General features: G+C 44.4%; 1 protein-coding gene across 1 annotated transcript in view; it reads left to right on the top strand.

Moving 5' to 3' along the window:
- Window positions 1-20,043, top strand: part of DNAI1 (dynein axonemal intermediate chain 1) — a 296,761-nt gene that overhangs the window by 48,829 nt on the left and 227,889 nt on the right. The window contains exons 6-9 of the mRNA XM_045022468.1: window positions 1,079-1,158; window positions 2,534-2,659; window positions 4,978-5,037; window positions 9,801-9,935. Coding sequence (XP_044878403.1) covers window positions 1,079-1,158; window positions 2,534-2,659; window positions 4,978-5,037; window positions 9,801-9,935 — 401 coding nt within the window. The remainder of the gene's footprint in view (window positions 1-1,078; window positions 1,159-2,533; window positions 2,660-4,977; window positions 5,038-9,800; window positions 9,936-20,043) is intronic.

The raw sequence follows: 20,043 nt of genomic DNA, 5'->3' as shown, positions 1-20,043 counted from the left end.
ACTCTGTAGTGTAGACATAGCCTTAGATTGCTTTGAAAATCTCATTCTCTGAGATTTTCAGTGTCTCGAAAAGTATGCCATAATTCAGGGTCTCGAAAAGTATGCCACCAAGTAATTCGGCATTCATGTTCCATGCTGGGCAATGGAATTTTTTACGGAGACCCTAACATTTCTGCTGTCTCTTAAAATTGTCTGATCGGTGGAACAGAGGACTGCTGATGGTCAGAATTAACTGAAAGACTAGAACTGGCCATGGATATGTGCCCTTCTAATGTGGCAGCTGCCAGGCCCAAGGGTGCTATCTTGCAAGCTCCTGAGACTCTTAGTTACCTGTGGTTCTCTGGAGTTTATGCTCCTTTCTTTGCATCAGTGTTGAAATTTCTACCAGGATTTAGAGTAAATCTATATGTAAATGGAATCTTCAATGCCATGAGTGTGTTCATCCTCGCAGCTGTAGCAGCACATTTGAGATGTCAGATTAGGCTGTAGGAGTCTATTTGGAAGAAGAATAGGTTGTTGGATGGATAGGCTTGGTCTCCACCATGGTCTCCACAACCAGTGAGAGTTCAGATGGATAGAGCTAGATACCTGGACTAAGACATGCTTCGCTAAGATGCTTATTAAATTTTTTTCCTGTCCACACGTGACCCATATTAACATAATTTGGCCACAGCCATTCTTCACAGCCATGTTTAAACATAGTCATTTTTGTAGTGTAGAGAAAGTGTTTCCTAAAAGGATGCAGCCCAAATCAGAGAGTTAAGTGAGATGTGATCTGAATTCAGCCAGGGAATTGGAACTGCTGCAACCTCTTTCTAGCAGTGGCCCTGACTCTCTCTGTGGCTTTGAATGAGCCGACTCACCTCATTAGGTCAGTCCTCTGTAAACTGGGGACAGTAATACTGACTTACTTGACTGGCAGGGAACTGTGATGACTAATAAGCTAGGGTTTGTAGAGTGTTTTGGAGATAAAAGGGTGTAGTATTTTTGTATTCAAATTGTGGAAAATGGAAAGTGTCTGCAACACATAAAGGTGTCTATTAGCTAGAGATGATTAACATACCTGTGTTGTTGTCAGAACTGGCTCCTGTTGAGTCCACAGTGATAGCAGTTGAAGAGGCAGAGGTTAAAGAAGAAGGAAGCAAAGAAGATATTCCGGTAATGCTTCACAGCCAACTGCGAGCTGTCAATATGATTTTAAATATTAGATTCTAAGCTCAGTTTGTACGTGTCTTTGGCGTAAGCAGCATCACCAGAGGAAACTCCAGGCTTGCTTATTTTATCTCTGATGCAACCTCCATGTATTCTGCAAGGTTGTCTGCAGCCAACCTATTCTTTAATATGGAGGTGCTGCCCATGGAGATGAAAGATGCCCGCATACAATGTTTTATCTTGAGCCAGATGCTCCATCCAGATGAAGTAAGGTTTGCTGGGACCCGTCTCTGTGGACAGCACTTCTGTATTCAAGCTGGAAAGCAGTTGTAATCAGTTCCATTTCGTACACATGACGTGTGGCCCCAATTGCTGATGTGAATCAGAGCTGAGCAAAGTTTGGAGGCCATTGTTTTCTACTACTACAATACTTATTTGTTTTATCCATTTATAAGGTGCCTATTGCAAGGCATCTAAGTGCTGTGCAACGAAAAATAATACAAATAAAATGACACAAGAACCAGACAGCCATATAAAATACAGGCCAAATCCTGCAAGAGTCAAGTAAGCCACCTGCAACAGGATCGTTTCCTGGCTTCATGAGAGAAACAGAAACAGTGTAACTGAGGCAAAAGCAAGCGTGAAGGTGTGAAAGGATCAAACATAAGGCAGCTGAAATAACTGAGACTGGTGGCATGACCTAAAGGCAGCCAGTGAGGGAGGGACAATACAGTAGGAAGTTCACTCCTTGCCCAGTCAGTACTGAACCTAGGAACCAAGAGTGGACTAATTTCAGGTGACTTTAAATGCCTGAGAGGGGGATACAGGCAATTATGGAAGTAATAGGAAGCTAGGATTATAAAGAGCTAAATATATGAGATCAAAGGCCTTTGAATTATGTTGCTGGGTATCCAATAGCCAGTGAAGATCACGAGGAGTGGATGTAACTAACTCACTCTATTCTATTCAGAAGAGCAGGCGAGTAGTCACTTTCTGCAACTGTTAAAACCTCTAGATCAGTTTCAGATGGATCGTAATTAGGAGAGCATTACAGTAGCCCACCTTAGATTTGACAAATCCATGAGGACCATGGAGATGTCCATAGGTAGGAGAATTGTGTGGACTTTTCCAAATGAGTTAGTGGTGGTAACAGCCACACCCAACCATTCTTGCAACTTGGATCTCTGTGTTTAGAGAGTGGCTGAGGGTGATCTCCAAATCCCACACCCATCTCACCAATGGTGGCCCTAGACCCTGAGTAACAGATTTCTTTTGCTAAGTACCAGAAGTCCAGCGGTCCAAGGGATAGGCATTTTGAAGTTGAAGAAAGATCTCTGATCTACTTCAGTTCTCAATTAAGCATTGCTTTATTCTTCTCTAGGCTGCATCAGCAGAAGAAGCAGGTGAAGGGGAAGAACCTCCTCCCCATTTGATGAAGGAACAGAAGCTCACCAACCAGTTCAACTTTTGTGAGAGAGCTTCACAGACTTTGAACAACCCCGTGAGGGTATGCTGCCACTGCTGTCTCTTTTGGTGATACACAAGCATGTGTTAGTAAAATCCTTCCTTTGTGACTGAAGTCCAGAATGCTTGTCTGTGTGTCATCTCCTGGAATCACTGCTAATATTAGTGGGGAAAAGAACCTTAACTAATCATACCTAAAACATTTGGGATGGGGAAGATGATGATACAGAGTAATATTCACCAGATGGATTCTCTTATGTTCTGTCAGAGGGGTCTGGGGCCTTTGAAAATTTAGGTAGTGAAATTTCAGCCTCACACACATGCTTGGGTGTAACATTTTTATACTTGTTTCCCTAATACCAGAAAAGGAAGGATGGTCCAGTAGTTTTGGCACTAGCCTAGGACTTGGGAGATCTGGGTTCATGTCCGCTTTACCCCACAGACTTCCTGTATGACCTTGTGCCTTGATTTTCCATCTGTAAACTAGGGATAGAAAAGCACTTCCCTCCTCGCTGGTGTGTTGGGGGAGCTAAATACATTAAAGTTGGTGAGGTGCTCAGATACTTTGCTAATGCAAGCTACTTAATAATGATAGATGTTCTCTGCTGCTGCCTTTCATCAGCTCTCCCTCTCTCTGCACAGTGCATGTGTTTGCTCTTGCCATGACAGAAGATCAATACAGATTTGAGTCCTAAGGTTCTGAAATGCCTTTTGTGCTGAGGCCACAGTCTTTCCCAATGGGTGTGTCTCTAGGGGTATGTCCAGCTCAGATAGACATATGCATATGAACTTTGACTGGTAGCGCACTAAAGTAGAAGTGTGGCTGCAAAAAAATAAAAATTAAAAAAAAAGATGCCTAGATGCCTGAGTGGGTGCTCAGGGTGGTTAGCTCATCCCACCACCTGTGCTGTTGCGGCTACACTTCTCTTTTTAGCACACTAGCTCAATCACAGCTAGCATGTGTATGTCTACCTGAGCTGGAAATTACACCTCCAGCTTGCGTGTAGATGGCCCACAGAACCCTTCCTAGCTGATCACCGTGAATGTGGTGTTTGACCCAGCGAGGAGGTCAAACCAAACTTTCCTTTGAGTCCAAGATACTTGTTGCAGGGAGAAATTTCCCTCCCTTTCCCTGAAGTCCCACAGCTCAAGTTCCTGCAGCCTTTCCAGCTGAGGTGTGTTCCCTTTAGATCTCATTGGTCTCCCAACCTGGCCTAGCCAATGAGGAAAATCAAGGGGCTGCAGGAATTAGTGCTGATGATTTGGATCATGCTCTTTCCTCGGAGTCAGTACTGAACTGATGTTCTAGGACAGTGCTAAGGGGTCCTGCGATGCTGGAAAATGCTGCCTTTTAAAACCAATGTCAACCCACATTCCTGACCACTTGTGGTTATTGAAGATCTCATGACATGTTTTAAAAGAGGAGGGGTATTAACTCTTGTGTCTTGGCTCGCTTGAGTAATTGTATTCTCCTGAACTAAAATGCCCCTGTAGTTTTACATGAACACAGAATTCTTTATTTTTTGTTTTAGAACCAAAGTCTGTTCTCAGCTAAATATGTGGAGTTCCATAGATAATAATGGGATTTGCTTGGGTGTATTTAAAAGCAACATGTGGCCCTTAAACCATTGTGTAGTGCTGCTGTTAAAGATGTGCCACATTCCATCCCAGAGACTGCTGCACCTCAGGAGTCAGTGAAGTGATATATATATGGAGTTGCTGAAACATTTTCCGACTGAACAGTTTTCTGCCAGAAAATGTTGATTTGATGAAATTTAAATGTTTTGTGGGAATGTACCAATTTCATTGAAATGTTTGATGGGGGAATTATCACAACATTTTGTTTTGACTTTGACTTTATATTTTGTTATTTATAATATAAAAATACAAAGGTTGAAACACTTCAGCTTTTATGAAATATAATATAATAGTCAAAATGAGAAAGTTGGAATGAATGCTTTGACCTTAACAACATATTTGGTCAAAATGAAATATTTCAGACTATTTAATTTTGTGAAAAATTCCAAGATTTTGACTTTTCATCCCAATTTGGGACAAAACCAAACGTCAAAATCTTGGAATCTCCCACAGAATGGAAAGTCCGTGTTCTACCTAGCTCTCTCTCTAGTGTTGGAATCATCACTTAGAAACATTTATATAGCACTTTGGGATCCATCTGGATGACAGTTGCTATACAAATGCAACACCATGATCACTCCCCCTGCTTGGTAAACGAAAAACTCTAGGCTGCTTCCACTAGAAGCTGGACTCTTCTAGGGAACAAAGCTTCTGCCAAAGGAGATGGGGATTTTCACGACTGTAGTCACTTATAGATTCACTTTCATTTATATTATTTTTTAGGAAAGAGCATGTCAAATGGAGCCTCCACCTAGAGCAACCTTTTCTGCCACTGCTAACCAGGTAAACCCTTTTCCTTTTGTTGTATGCAGTGTAGCTGTATGTGTGTCAGTCCCAGGATATCAAGTTGGTGCAATAAAAGATAGTACCTCCCCCACCTTGTCCCTTTCCCTTTTTGTAAGTTTTTACTGTATCTTTAAGGGAGTGGGATAAGGAACTGGAGGTTGAAAACATGGTGATGTAAGTAATCCTGTATGTGTTTTTAACAGTGGAAGGCACTCAGATATTACGGTGGTGGGCCCAGGTCTGGAACCAAGACCTAACAGAATAGAATTATTAATATACCTGTGTGTGGCACTGTAACAGGAAACAAAATGAGGTTATGAGAGGCCTAATGCGGGTTGCCCCCAACTGAAGACAAATTGACAGAGATTAGGCTATGCTGGTGTGGATGTGCCTATTGGAGACCTGAGAGCTGGATTGGGAGGATGGCCTTTGCAATGATCTCAGGTGGAAGATGACCAAAGGGGGGAAGGCAAAGACATAGTACATGGACTAGATATCAGCAGACCTTAAAGAGACCAATTTGCACAACAGCCAGGCATATGTTTATGAGTTTTGGAAGAAGGCTGTAGAAGTTGCTGATACCAAATATGGAAGTGACAAAAAAAAAGAAGTGTGGCACTGCTAACCAAGGCTCTCATCCCCTGCATTACTCCTAAAGAGTGAAGGACTATTCTCCCGAAGAGCAAGTTTCAGAGGTCCTATGTCCAACTAATTATCATCCCACTTATTAACTATGAGCCAGCCTGGCCGACCTCCCCTCCAGGAAGTCTTAAAGGAACATCTAGTGTATGGAACTGCAAAGATTTGCTTCCTATTCCGGGGAGTTTTCCATGGAGTTTACAAACATTTGCAAAGTGCAAGATTGTGGGTTTTTTCCATCCATTGTCTAAGCCATCTAGGAGAGGAAGCAACAATTTTTTGTAATGCCTGGAGTCAAATGCAGTAAAATAAAACCACAGTGGACCAGACTTGCAGTCTGTGTAAATTGATGTAGCTTCACTACAGGTGATGAGGCTACACCAGTTTACACCAAGTGAAGAGCTGTCCCCAATTTGTTGTACACTATTTTCTCTGTCTCTTTAAAAAGCATTTTGAAAAAATAAATATTGTTAACTTTTTTTACACCTGAAATTCACCAATGCTTTCGTGGAGTATGGAATCCAGCCAGTTTCACTGATTGTTTCATAGAAGCTTAATGGTCTATTTGTGATTGTTACTGATATCTGACAGCTGGCCCAGTCTGTGCTGATTTGTCCATTGTACTGGAGACACAACAGAGCACAGGACAAAGTATTAATTTAACTACATTAACTGAAAAAACCTCTAATGTAGCAGTGTGGTATGGGGAAGGGAAAATGCACCTTTGTTATGCTGAAAAACATTGCCCCAGATTATTCCTTAACTGGAGATCAGAGCATATAATTAGCGTGATGTACAAAGTGCTCATCTGTCACAGGCTGGAGGAGTTCTCTTCTGACCATTTTCTGATAATGCGACTGCCTGGGAGATTGAGAGAACAGAACTGTCAAATTAATCAAACCACAGCTGAGATTTTAGATTAAGATGCTGAAAATTAGGGGGGAAAGTTTCTGCTTAATTTTTCTAACCTCTTGTGAAATGAAATGGATTTGAACTACTCACTTTCTCAGTTCTTCTTTCTTCCCTTTGCTCTCTATCCTCTCCTTGCTCTTCTCTCTTAACTGTTCCTTTCTTCCCCCTCTCCTGCTCTTGCCTGCATGTGACTTTTCTATACAGCCCCAAAGATTTGGAATATCCTTCAACTTCTTCCCCTTCCCCTGCACCCTCTCTTCCTTACAACCCCTGACTAATATACATTCTGCTGCCCATCTTCATTCCAATGTTGTCTCTTCCATTTTGTGTTTGAAGTATTATCTATTTGGTCTGTCTGAATTAGATTGTAAGCATATCAGGGCCAGAATCTTGCCTTTCAAACGGTCATAAAGTCACATCTTCTATACAGCACTCCATGAATAATCCCAAGCAGAAAAAAATGTCCTCCTGGATCCATTTGGAGAAGACATTCCAGGCTTGTGGGGCAGCAATGCATGGCAGTAGGTGTGAAGCCATTTGCATGTTTCACCTGGTTATTGACTGCAGGGTCAGGCTCCAAGTTGAAGGTTGCTAAGCAGCTACAATTGAGTTTTTTAATGCAACACTATAAATTACCTCAGAAGCAACTGCTTAATGTGCTTGTTCCATCTATTAAACACTGATGAGTTATCCCAAGCTAGGGTGACAGAAGAAATCATAGAATCATAGACTATCAGGGTTGGAAGGGACCTCAGGAGGTATCTAGTCCAACCCCCTGCTCAAAGCAGGACCAATCCCCAACTAAATCATCCCAGCCAGGGCTTTGTCAAGCCTGACCTTAAAAACCTCTAAGGAAGGAGATTCCACCACCTCCCTAGGTAACCCATTCCAGTGCTTCACCACCCTCCTAGTGAGAAAGTTTTTCCTAATATCCAACTTAAACCTCCCCCCTGCAACTTGAGACCATTATTCCTGTTCTGTCATCTGCTACCACTGAGAACAGTCTAGATCCATCCTCTTGGGAACTCCCTTTCAGGTAGTTGAAAGCAGCTATTAAATCCCCCCTCATTCTTCTCTTCTGCAGACTAAATAAACCCAGTTCCCTCAGCCTCCCCTCATAAGTCATGTGCTCCAGCCCCCTCATCATTTTTGTTGCCCTCCCCTGGACTCTTTCCAATTTTTCCACATCCTTCTTGTAATGTGGGGCCAAAAACTGGACACAGTACTCCAGATGAGGCCTCACCAATGCTGAATAGAGGGGAATGATCACATCCCTCGATATGCTGGCAATGCTCCTATATATATATATAGCCCCCAAAATGCCATTAGCCTTCTTGGCAATGAGGGCACACTGTTGACTCATATCCAGCTTCTCTACCACTCCCCCAGTTTAGTGTCATCTGCAAACTTGCTAAGGGTGCAATCCACGCCATCCTCCAGATCATTAATGAAGATATTGAACTGACCCTTGGGGCACTCTGCTTGATACCATCTGCCAACTAGACACGGAGCCATTGATCACTACCCATTCAGCCAGACGATCTAGCCAGCTTTCTATTCACCTTATAGTCCATTCATCCAACCCATACTTCTTTAACTTGATGGCAAAAATGCTGTGGGAGACCTTATCAAAAGAGTAGCTAAAGTCAAGGAATAACATGTCCACTGCTTTTCCCTCATCCACAGAGCCAGTTATCTCATCATAGAAGGCAATAGGTTAGTCAGGCATGACTTGCCCTTGGTGAAGCCATGCTGACTGTTCCTGATCACTTTCCTCTCCTCGAAGTGCTTCAAAATTGATTCCTTGAGGACGTGCTCCATGATTTTTCCAGGGACTGAGGTGAGACAGACTGGCCTGTAGTTCCCTGGATTCTCCTTCTTCCCTTTTTAAAAGATGGGCATTACATTAGCCTTTTCCCAGTCATTTGGGACCTCCCCCGATTGCCATGAGTTTTCAGAGATAATGACCAGTGGCTCTGCAATCACATCAGCCAACTCTTTTAGCACCCTTGGATGCAGTGCATGCGGTCTCATGGACTTGTGCTCGTCCAGCTTTTCTAAATAGTCTTGAACCACTTCTTTCTCCACAGAGGGCTGGTCACCTCCTCCCCATATTGTGCTGCCCAGTGCAGCAGTCTGGGAGCTGACCTTGTTCGTGAAGACGGAGGCAAAAAAGGCATTGAGTACATTAGCTTTTTCCACATCCTCTGTCACTAGGTTGCCTCCCCCATTCAATAAGGGGCCCACACTTTCCTTGACCTTCTTTTTGTTGCTAACATACCTGTAGAAACCCTTCTTGTTTCTCTTAACATCCCTAGCTAGCTGCAGCTCCAGTTGTGATTTGGCCTTCCTGATTTCACTCCTGCATGCCTGAGCAATATTTTTTTTACTCCTCCCTGGTCATTTGTCCAAGCTTCCACTTCTTGTAAGCTTCTTTTTTGTGTTTAAGATCAGCAAGGATTTCACTGTTAAGCCAAGGTGGTCGCCTGCCATATTTACTATTCTTTCTACCCGTCGGGATGGTTTGTTCCTGCAGCCTCAATGAAGATTCTTTAAAATACAGTCAGCTCTCCTGGACTCCTTTCCCCCTCATGTTATTCTCCCAGGGGATCCTGCCTGTCAGTTCCCTGAGGGAGTCAAAGTCTGCTTTTCTGAAGTCCAGGGTCCATATTCTGCTGCTCTCCTTTCTTCCTTATGCCAGGATCCTGAACTCGACCATCTCATGGTCACTGCCTCCCAGGTACCCATCCACTTTAGCTTCTCCTACTAATTCTTCCCTGTTTGTGAGCAGCAAGTCAAGAAGAGCTCTGCCCCTAGTTGGTTCCTCCAGCACTTGTACCAGGAAATTGTCCCCTACACTTTCCAAAAACTTCCTGATTGTGTATGCACTGCTGTGTTGCTCTCCCAGCAGATATCAGGGTGATTGAAGTCCCCCATGAGAACCAGGGCCTGTGATCTAGTAACTTCTGTTAGTTGCCTGGGGAAGCGGGGCTTTAAAAATCCCAGGGTTCAATCCTGCAGTCTGTATGCAGGCAAAATGCCCATTGACTGCAAACTCATTTCAGTGGAAGTGTTTCTGGGGTAAAAACTGTGGTATCTTTTGAATGTGTTGATGTCTGGCATACTGGTCTATGTTTGTTTACTGGAGTGGAATAAAGTCACCGATTAGATTAGACAGGAAGTCCTGACTCTTGTTCTGCCTCTCTCAGTGGGAGATCTATGATGCCTATGTGGAGGAGCTTCAGAAACTGGAAAAATCGAAGGAGAAAGAGAAGCAAAAACCCCTGGTTGCAAAGAAAGAAGACAAGCTGAGGGGGAGAAAGTTAACCTCTCTAGAGTCTCAGGTACGTGCCATATGTGTAATTCATGATTCTGGTCAGAGCTGGCAGTCAGTCAGGGTGCATTTATAACTCCAACCTGTCTGAATGATAGCAGCTCAAACTTGCCAGGGGGTTAGCCATCTCTGAGAGCAAATAGCGATGCTATGAGAAATTCAGAAATTGTTTTTGCATATGCACAGTGTGAAATTTCCATTTTCAAGTTGTTGTACTCTTTATGGGAATGTAAAAAATGCCCAGCCAGAACACTGATGTGAATTCTGTTCTGTGAGTGAGGTTTGTGCCTCCGTGTTACTGTGCAGTTCCGTCATTGTGTATGTTGTTTGACGATGCAAATATGGAAGAACAGGATGAAATCAGTAGAAATATTCATTGAGATTTGCAAAACATTTTAAAGGGATTTGGGAAGTCACTCAGGTGCTTTTGAAAATGCTACCTGTTGTCCATTAAAGTTACATTACATCCTTGGGGTTTTTTAATTTAATATTTTTGTATTGTTAAAAATATACACCTACATTTTCAAACCTGACTATTGATTTGGGTTGCCTCAGTTTGGGGATATTGAACTTGAGCTCCATTATTTATTTAACTGTAGAATTATAGAAAAGAGACCGACCCAAAGCCTTGTCTAAACTCTATAGTGCCACTGTAGCACTTCCGTGTAGACACTACCTACGCCGACAGGAGGGATTCTTCTGTTATCATAGGTAATCCACCTCCCCAGGAAGCAGTAGCTAAGTCTGTCTACACAGAGATTTAGGTCAGTTTACCTACACCGCTCAGGGGTGTAGAGTTTTCACACCTCTGACTGACGTAGTTAAGCCAATCTAATTTTCTAGCACACTCACTAATTATACAATAGATTAAAATCCCAGCAGCAGCAAAATGATCATTCCAATGGGAGCGCAGCCAGGCAGCTATCTATAAAGGGTCCATCTGACACAGTTATCATTAGGGGAAGCATAACCTCAGCCCTCTCTGAAACCTAGTCAGACAGATGTATTTTGCAGCGTCCCCAGAGAGTTGCCACATCTGGGCTGTTTCAGATCTCAGGGAGCAAGTTCCAGAATCCCGGAGCCCTCGCAGAGAATGCCCTTCCCGCTGCCCCTTCTCTTTTATAACAAAGGAGATCCAGCTTAAACAACCCTGTTGATGGCTGTGCCATTATGGCCTGGGGAGAGCGGGAGGCCCCTCAAGTATGCTAGTGCATAGCTTCAATATCAGAGGGCAGGTCTACACGACAGACTTATATTGGTATAACTACGTCACTCAGGGCTATGAAAAATCCACCCCCTTGAGCGACGTAGTTATATCGACCAAACCCCTGGTGTACACAGCACTATGTCGGTGGGAAACTTCTCCCTTTGGCATAGCTACCGCCTCTAGAGGGTTAACTTCGCTGACAAGAGATGCTCTCCCATTGGTGTAGGAGCATCTTCACTTAAGTGCTACAGCAGCGCAGCTGCATCGATGCACCTGCCCGGAGTGGTTTAAAGTGTCCCTTGTAGAGCACACTGCAGTAGCCTGACCCTGAGGTGACAAAATCATGGATAACAGTGGCAAAGTTTGCATCTGAAAGAAAAGGTTGCAACCTCCAGGCCACATGCAGATGGTGAAAAGCTGTCTGGGTTATGGTTATAATATGATTGTCAAACAGGATCTGAGGTCTAAAATCACCCCTAAATTGTGAACTCTAGCAACTAATGGCAGTCATAGTCCCTAAGGTGAAGGGCCTCCTATTACCTCCACCGTCTCCTCCAGCTGCTTCTCCTGACCCATCATCATCATCATCTCATTCATCTCTGGGTTAAGCGTCTGTCCGCTTGCTCTCAGCCATGCCCTAATGAGAAGGACCTGATTTTCAAAAAGTACTGAGCATCCGCCCTTTGAAAATCAGGTCTTTTCCACCCGTCTTAAGTTGGACACCCACAAACTGAAGCATCTGTAAATGATTAAAAGGTATTATGAAAGAAAATGATCTGGGTTGACCCACTATTTGTAGGCTTTGCAGTAGAGGTGACTTACAAAGGAGAAAAAATTGGGGTTCCACCCATATTTTCTCATTTATGATGCATAAAGAAAGCCTGAAAGCTTTTTCTCAAAAAGGCAGGAGGCATGAGGGGATTTTCTGCTTGGTGTGTACATTAGAGATTCGGGTCCCATCCTGGCTGAAAGGCTCTGGTGGATAGAGTACAAATGAAGTGGTGACATCACATGAGTCAGGAGAATGAAAATCAAGCATTTGAGAGAATACACTGTACCCCTGGGTGGATTGTTAGCAGTGGGAATTGAACCAGGTACCTCAACACATGAGCTACTACTGCCGCAGCTATAAGACCAATCTCTGTTAGCTAAACTATAGCAGGCTCATCAACCTGTAGGTGTGACCCAGTCAACCCTGAGTGTATTACAAGAGTAGGAGGGATTTTTAATCAGACTGTTTAAAACTTTGGGTGGGGAGTTATTAATACCTATTTAATGTCAATGTTTCATGAACCCTTGGGAGAGAGGAAGTGTGTACACCAGTGGTGTCCAACCTTTTAACGCACAAGATCACTTTTTGAATTTAAGTGCAACCCAGGATCTACCCTGCCCTGCTCCCTCCATTCCCCCTCCCTTCACTGCTCACCCTCCTCCACCCTCAGTCACTTTCACCAGGCTGGGGCAGGGTTTTGGGGTTGGGGTTTGGGAGGGGTTGCAGGCTCTGGGCTGGGGCTGTGGGGTTCAGAGTGTGGAAGGGGGCTCCAGGCTGAGCCTGGGGCAGAGGGTTGGGGTGCAGGAGGGGGTGAGGGGTGTGGGCTCTGGGAGGGAGTTTGGGTGCAGGAGGGGGCTCTGGGCTGGGGCAGAGTGTTGGGGTGCAGGAGAGGGTACAAGGTGCTGGCTCCGGGAGGGGGGTCAGGGATGGGGCAGGGGGTTCAAGGTGTGGGAGGGGGTCAGGGCTGAGGGTTGGGTTGCGGGCTTCCACTGAGCGGCACTTACCTTGGGCAGCTCCCGATTAGTGGCGCAGCAGGGCTAAGGCAGGCTCCCTGCGTGCCCTGGCCCCACACTGCTCCCAGAAGCAGCCAGTACGCCCCTGTGGCTCCGGGGGCCGGCTCGTGGCTCCGTGCGCTGTTCCTTCCTGCAAGCACCGCCCCCGCAGCTCCGATTGGCCACAGCTCCCCATTCCCAGCCAATGGGAGCTGCGGGGGCGGTGCTTGCAGGCAGGAGCAGTGTGCAGAGACCCCTGCCCCCCCGTCCCCCTCCAGGGGCCACAAGGGAGTGCTGGCCGCTTCTGGGACCAGCGTCGGGCTGGGGCAGGCAGGGAGCCTGCCTTAGCCCTGCTGCACCGCCAGACTTCTTGTGGGCAGAGATCACGATTGACTGGCAGAGACTCCAGGACTGACCAGTCAGTCGCGATCTATGGGTTGGTGAGCACTGCTGTACACAAATGTGCACCAGTTTAACTAAAGGTGTAGTTTAAAACTCATTTGATTAAACTGTAGCAAACTCCTGCGTAGACGTTCTTATTTTGGTTTTAAAGTGACTTCTTTGGTTTAGCTTCCTTCTCCCTCCCCCCCGCCTCCCTTCCCCCGAATTAAGCTAATTCAAAGTAAGACACTCAAAGCCAAATAAGACCATCTACACAGGGTTTTGCATTAGGTTTACTAAATAGGTTTAGACACTGATATAACTTAAACTGGTGCAACTTCTGAGGGTAGGCAAGGCCTTTGTTAAAGATGTTACACCTCTGTGTTTTGAGTTAAGGTGTGAGACCTGTCAGTGAATGCTCTGTGAGAGCACCAAGCAGTCCTCCAGTAAACTAGATCGGACATGTTTGATATTTCGAAGGTATCGTTGTTATTATTATTTATTACTGATATAGCATCACCACTGTTGATGGTGCTGTAAATAAACACATACACACCAGTCCTGCAGGATCAAAGACTGATGACAATAGGAGTTCCTCACGCAGAAAGCTAGCAGGATTGGGCTGTCGGTTTAGACATGTACCTATCTCATATGGTGTACTGTGTAAGGGGCTGGTTCTGCAATGCCTATGTACGTGAGCTGTCCATGGGATTTTTAGTATCAGGGGTAGCCGTGTTAGTCTGTATCCGCAAAAACAAGGAGTCTGGTGGCACCTTAAAGACTAACGGATTTATTTGGGCATAAGCTTTCGTGGGTAAAAAACCTACTTCTTCAGATGTGGGATTTTTAGTTTGAGTAAGGACTACTTGCATGAGTAAGTGGGGCAGAATTAGGCCTCAAGTCAACAATATCATTTATTTGCTTGGAACTATGGGACTGCCAAAAGCAGATCATTAAACTGAAATAGAAATGAAGCTACATTATACCACACTGCTGCATGCCTCATTGACTACAGTGGGAAGTTTTAAATGGACACACTGATGATCCCCTTGGCTTTTTCCTTTTCACTATTAGCTCTGTCCAGAGGTGACTCCCGGAAAACGAAAAGGGCAGTATGTTCTGAGCAAGTGAAAAGAAATGCTGCTTCCTGCAGAACAGTCAGCCTGCAGAATTCAGAGCCGCGGGGGGTGTCATAGAGTCACATTCTTGGGCGTAAAATAAAGCATAGAGAATTTCCTGATTGCCAACTCTGGTGCTGTGCAAACTGAAACGATCAGGTGAAATAATTCAGGACTAGAATCTTTTATGTTTACTCCTGGTGAGCAGCACTATACTCCATGAGTGAGCCCACTGAAGTTACAGTATCGAGGGTATCAGAATCTGGACCTTGGGGTGTAAAGTATAGTATTGTACCACTGGCTAAATGCATCCCGAATAGGTTTTTTTCAGCCTCCTCAGAAGCAGAGCTGAAAGAAAAACAACAACAAAAAGGATTTGGGAATATTTGTGTACGTATAAGTGCTGATTTCAGTTCACTATAATTAATGGGGCCATAGCTGTAATTTGGAAGCACCTGGATGACCGCTGGGTATTTGTGAAAATGTTTGCAAATCCTGAATGTTAGCGAACGGTTCAGCTGAACATTCAACCCAGAAAGCGTGTGGTTTGTTAATCACTCGCTAGTCTCAGTTCTGCTGTTTAAAATGAATTTATTATCCAGCCCAGTGGCAGTAACTGTCTCATGTTCATTAAGTGACCAAGGACACCACACAAACAGCCGAGAGTGAAAACGAACAGTTCATGTGACTGTCTTTAGCACTTTGCTTGTTTGGGATGGCGTGTTTGCAGGGAACAGGGCTGGCATGAGGGTCTTGGCTGTCTTAAACCTTGTTGTGGAGCTAGCCTACGTGTTCAAAGTTCCTTCGAAAGCAGGGAAGACTTGTAGCTATAATGTGCAGCAGTTACAGGATTGGCATCAGGGGGATTTATGTGTTCTGGATATTTTATTATACATCAGCAGAAGCCTTGTTTCTAAGGAAGTAGCGGAGTTATACATTGTGACTGGCCTGCTGCTGAAATGTAAACATGAAGCATTTATCAAAAAGGAATATCAATGGCAGGTCAAGCCATTTATTTTCAAAGCACTAGTTCATTATCCAGTCATAGCGTATGATTCCATTCACCTAATTGCTGTTCTGTAAAATAGTATACTTCAAAAAAAAAATTTAGTTAGCTGGTGAGCTTGTGTTTAGAGTCAGAGCCAGGCCAGAAGTGGCTTACAAAGGAAAAATCAATTTCAAATGGACCTTTAAAAAAAATTTGTCCTATCAAGTCCATTGAAGATTAATTTTAATAAGATACAGAATTAATCAAACCTGAAAGAGAAAGTAACCCAATTAGAAAACAGCTTACTTTGATTTATATTAATGCCATACAGGGGTTTATTCATGGTTGTGTTACTGAAAAGTTACAACCTAACTGGCTAATAAGAAAACTGACATATGACTTTTCCACTTCTTCTGAACAGAATGTAATTGGCTCATGCTCAGTTCCTGTAAACAAAGATTTTTTTAAAAGTCAGCCTATTTCATACTCACCAAATTAAAACAGATGATCATCTTTAAGGCACGGTCTAGCATTCATCTTTGAGAGTGTAACTCTCCTGGGTGCTGTTTTGGTACAATAGAGTAAGTATCCTCTGCTGATCTTCACTTCAAGGTGCAGTCTCAGACATGAAGCTGAGAAGCCTAGGAGTGAGGGTGAGAGGAACATGGGCCGTATTCCTGCTGATCTCTGTGGGGATCAGCAGAGACATAGCTCCTTATCCTCAGACAGCAGTACTCATGTGGTAAGGGGCATTACAGGGAGAAGAATTGAATTCTTCTGAAGCAGTGAACACTGGCCTCTGCTGAAGGCAGCTTAATGGAGTTGGCAGACCAATGAAGATCCAATATGGCCTATCTTATGTTCTTCATACACTGGTGGCATATGAATTTGTTTAATTACTCTCTTCTTTCAATCATATCTTCAGCTTGCCAGCATTTTAACCACCGTGTCCATTAGACTTGTTCAGTGCAAGATGCCGATTGCAGCCAATGGCAGGTCTAAACTTGGGTTCCCAACATTGGTAATGCTGCGGGAGCTGAACAAGAGTTAGCAAAGGTGGGGAATTGTTAAGAAATGTCTCTAGTGTCGACAGGCACTATGATGACTGGAGAGCTAGTGGAAAAAAGACATTGCAGGAGTTGAGAAAAGGAAATTGCTGCAATTGAGGGGAGGTGATTTTTATTCAGACCTTTTACATTTTTGTTAACACTCATTTAATTCCAATGGCTAATGCATGTTTTGGAGAAAGGCAGTCTTTGTTAGAAATCCAACACCACCACCCTGCCTTGCCACCACCTCTAATAAATTGTGAGACTATCAATATACATACTGTGAAATTTCCAAGTAGTCCTCCAGCAAAACCTAGGGCAGAGCACAGTTGGTATCGCTAAGGTACAAGCAGGAAAATCCCATTTTAAGGGTTCCTTTTTAATGCATCATAAAGAGATAAGTAAAGGGAATATGCTAAAAAAAGGGAGGAGAGAATGTGCCTCTGACAGGCCCCAAGCCCCCAGACACCCAACTCCTTCATCCCTTCTCTCTTTGGCCAAGGCCCTGAAGCTCTGTCCCCTCCCCTCTGTCCCCTCCCCTTCCACTCATCTCCATTTCTCCCCTTCCCCTAACTCCCCCTACTCCTCTGTCTCCTAATCCACCCCTTGCATCCTCCCAACCCCCACATTCCCTGCAGTGCTCTAGCCCCTCACCACCTTCCCCCTTGCTGCTCCAAACCTCCAAAATTTTTTTTATAAGAATCTGACAATATTATGAGACGCTCATGTTAGGGGGGCTGTGGTTCAGGAATCCCTTAACCAATTGAACTAGTTTTCCTTTCACACTCAGTTCCATTGTTCAGGAAAGGGGATTTACATTAACCTTCCTGCTTACTCGAATCTTTCGTCTTCTCTCTGTTTAATTAATGCTGACTTGCTTTGACAATACTTCTAAAGTAAAATCTGAGTCGGCAGATGGATTTCAGGGCACTTTATCCCTCTTCAACCAGAAATTTCGGTGTCAGGACAAAATTTCCAAAAGGACCCCCTGCAAAATGCAAGGAATATGCACAAGACATATCCTCTGGAAACTGCTAAACTCTCAGGGGATGGATGCAGCTCAGGTTCAATGACCTCTGCATGTCATCTTGAACCTCCTAGTTACTGTGACAACAGTCTGCATGGAAACCCTCTTGCTTCCCCAGAGCCCTGACCCAGAAGAAAACATAAAATCATCACTGATAAAGTTTGCAAATGACTTACACATTTTGGGAAGGGGTAAATAATGAAGATGACAGGTCACTGATACCAGGTGGTCTGGATTGTTAGGTAAGCTGGCTGCAAGCAACTAATGTGTGTTTTAATACAGTTAAATGTAAATGAATAAATCTAGGAACAAAGAATGTAGGTCAGGCTTACAGGATGTAAGAACAAGTAAGAACAAGTTTCAGTGGGGGAGGTTTAGGTTGGATATTAGGAAAAACTTTTTCACTAGGAGGGTGGTGAAGCACTGGAATGGGTTACCTAGGGAGGTGGCGGAATCTCCTTCCTTAGAGGTTTTTAAGGCCCAGCTTGACAAAGCCCTGGCTGGGATGATTTAGTTGGGGATTGGTCCTGCTCTGAGCAGGGGGTTGGACTAGATGACCTCCTGCGGTCCCTTCCAACCCTGATCTTCCTTGATTCTATGATTATGGACTCTATCCTGGGAAGCAGTGACTCTGAAAAAGATTTGGGGGATAATTAGCTGAACATGAGGTACCAGTATGACACTGTGGCCAAAGGGGTAATGCAAAATAAGGGAATCTCGAGTAGGAGTAAAAAGCTTATTTTATCTCTGGATTTGTGCGACACTGCTGAAATCCTGGGTCCAGGTCTGGTGCCCACAATTCAAGAAGGATGTTGATAAATTGGAGAAGGTTCAGAGAAGAGTCATGAGAATGAATAAAGGATTAGAAACTCTGCCTTACAGTGATGGACTCAAAAAGCTAAATCTATTTAATTTAACATACAGAAGGTTAAGGGGTGATGTGATTACAGTCAGAGTATCTACATGGGGAACTAATATGTAATAATGGGCTCTTCAGTCAAGCAGAGAAAGGTCTAACACGACCCAATGGCTGGAAGTTGAAGCTAGACAAATTCAGACTGGAAATAAGGCGTACTTTTTTAACAGTGAGGGTAATTAACCATTGGAACAATTTACCGAGGGTCATCTGGATTCTCCATCATTGGCAATTTTTAAATCAAGGTTGGATATTTTTCTAAAAGCTCTGCTCTAGGAATTGTTTGGAGGAAGTTCTCTGGCCTGTGTTTTACGGGAAATGAGATGCGATGATCACAATGGTCCCTGCTGGACTTGGAATCTATCAATCTAGTCTTGCTGCACATGTGCACGTCACTCTTTGAGGAATGTCAGTTTGGCGTGTGCTGATCTGCAGCTATGAACTTTACCTTTAATTAGGTGACCATACTTCCCAAAGGGACAGTGGGATACCACATGTGTGGGGCTAGCCCAAGCTCCCCTCCCCACCCCACATGCAGCTGGCATGGCTCCCTGCCCCCCAAAAGGCTGGGGCTGGCATCACTGCTCACTCAAGCCCTGCCTGCCCCCTGCTGGAGCCCTGCCTCCCCCCTGCATGGGGCTAATATCACCACTCCACCCCGCCCCCCACATTTCTCTGCATCCCCCTTTTGTCAAAAAAGTGGGCATTTATCCCATTTGCTCTTGCCAACTTGATCAGACAAATGCTCACTTTTGCCAAAAAAAGTCGGGACGGCTGGGACAGGGCTTAAAAAAGGGGACTGCCCTGACCAAAACGGGACGTATGGTCACCCTACCTTTAACAACTTGTTCTCTATTACTTTCCTAAAGGGGCAGTGGGTGCTGGGTATTAGCTGAGATCAATCCCAAGTGACTGAGATCAGTTTGGGGAGGATCAGAGCCATAGTTTGAGCCCAACAAGTTAAAAGAGGTAGATGATTTTGTAAAATGCTAGTGTTTTCTGTGGGGAGGGGCTGTACACTAGGGAATCCCTTCCTCAAATGACTCCAAATTTGGATCACTAATCCTACCCTGCATCCCAATAAGGCACAGCAAATTTCAACACAAACAAAATCATCATGTGGATTTTAGAGCACTTAGAATAATCCACCTTTAAACAGACGGTGACGCTCAACTTGAACAGGAGAGTTAGTTCCCTGTTATAATACAAGAGTTTCAAAAGTGGGTGCCCAAAATGAGTCTCCTAAGTCACTATTTAGGCCCCTAAAGAAATGGCCTGACTGACTGTTCCACTAAAGGCAATGTAGCAGACTGGCAGCGTTTGCCTTAAGTGTCCCACCCTGTTAGCAGGGACTGATCCTGCTGGGAAAGGGTAAAGTGGGTTCTGCTGAAACACTGTGACACCTGACTCGCTGGATAGAAGAGTGGTTGGAGTGGTTGTCTGAGGGCATGTCTACACTACGAAATTAGGTCGATTTAATAGAAGTTGATTTTTTAGAAATCTATTTGATACGGTCGATTGTGAGTGTCCCCACTAAACGCATTAAGCTGGCAGTGTGTGTCCACAGTACCGAGGCTCGCGTCGACTTTCGGAGTGTTGCACTGTGGTAGCTATCTCACAATTCCCGCAGTCTCCGCCGCCCATTGGAATTCTGGGTTGAGCTCCCAA

The sequence above is a fragment of the Mauremys mutica genome, chromosome 6 (assembly GCF_020497125.1).
Source record: "Mauremys mutica isolate MM-2020 ecotype Southern chromosome 6, ASM2049712v1, whole genome shotgun sequence".
In the NCBI taxonomy this organism is placed as follows: domain Eukaryota; kingdom Metazoa; phylum Chordata; order Testudines; family Geoemydidae; genus Mauremys; species Mauremys mutica.
The sequence above is the reverse complement of the archived record's forward strand: the minus strand, read 5'-3'. Positions and strand labels throughout refer to the sequence as shown.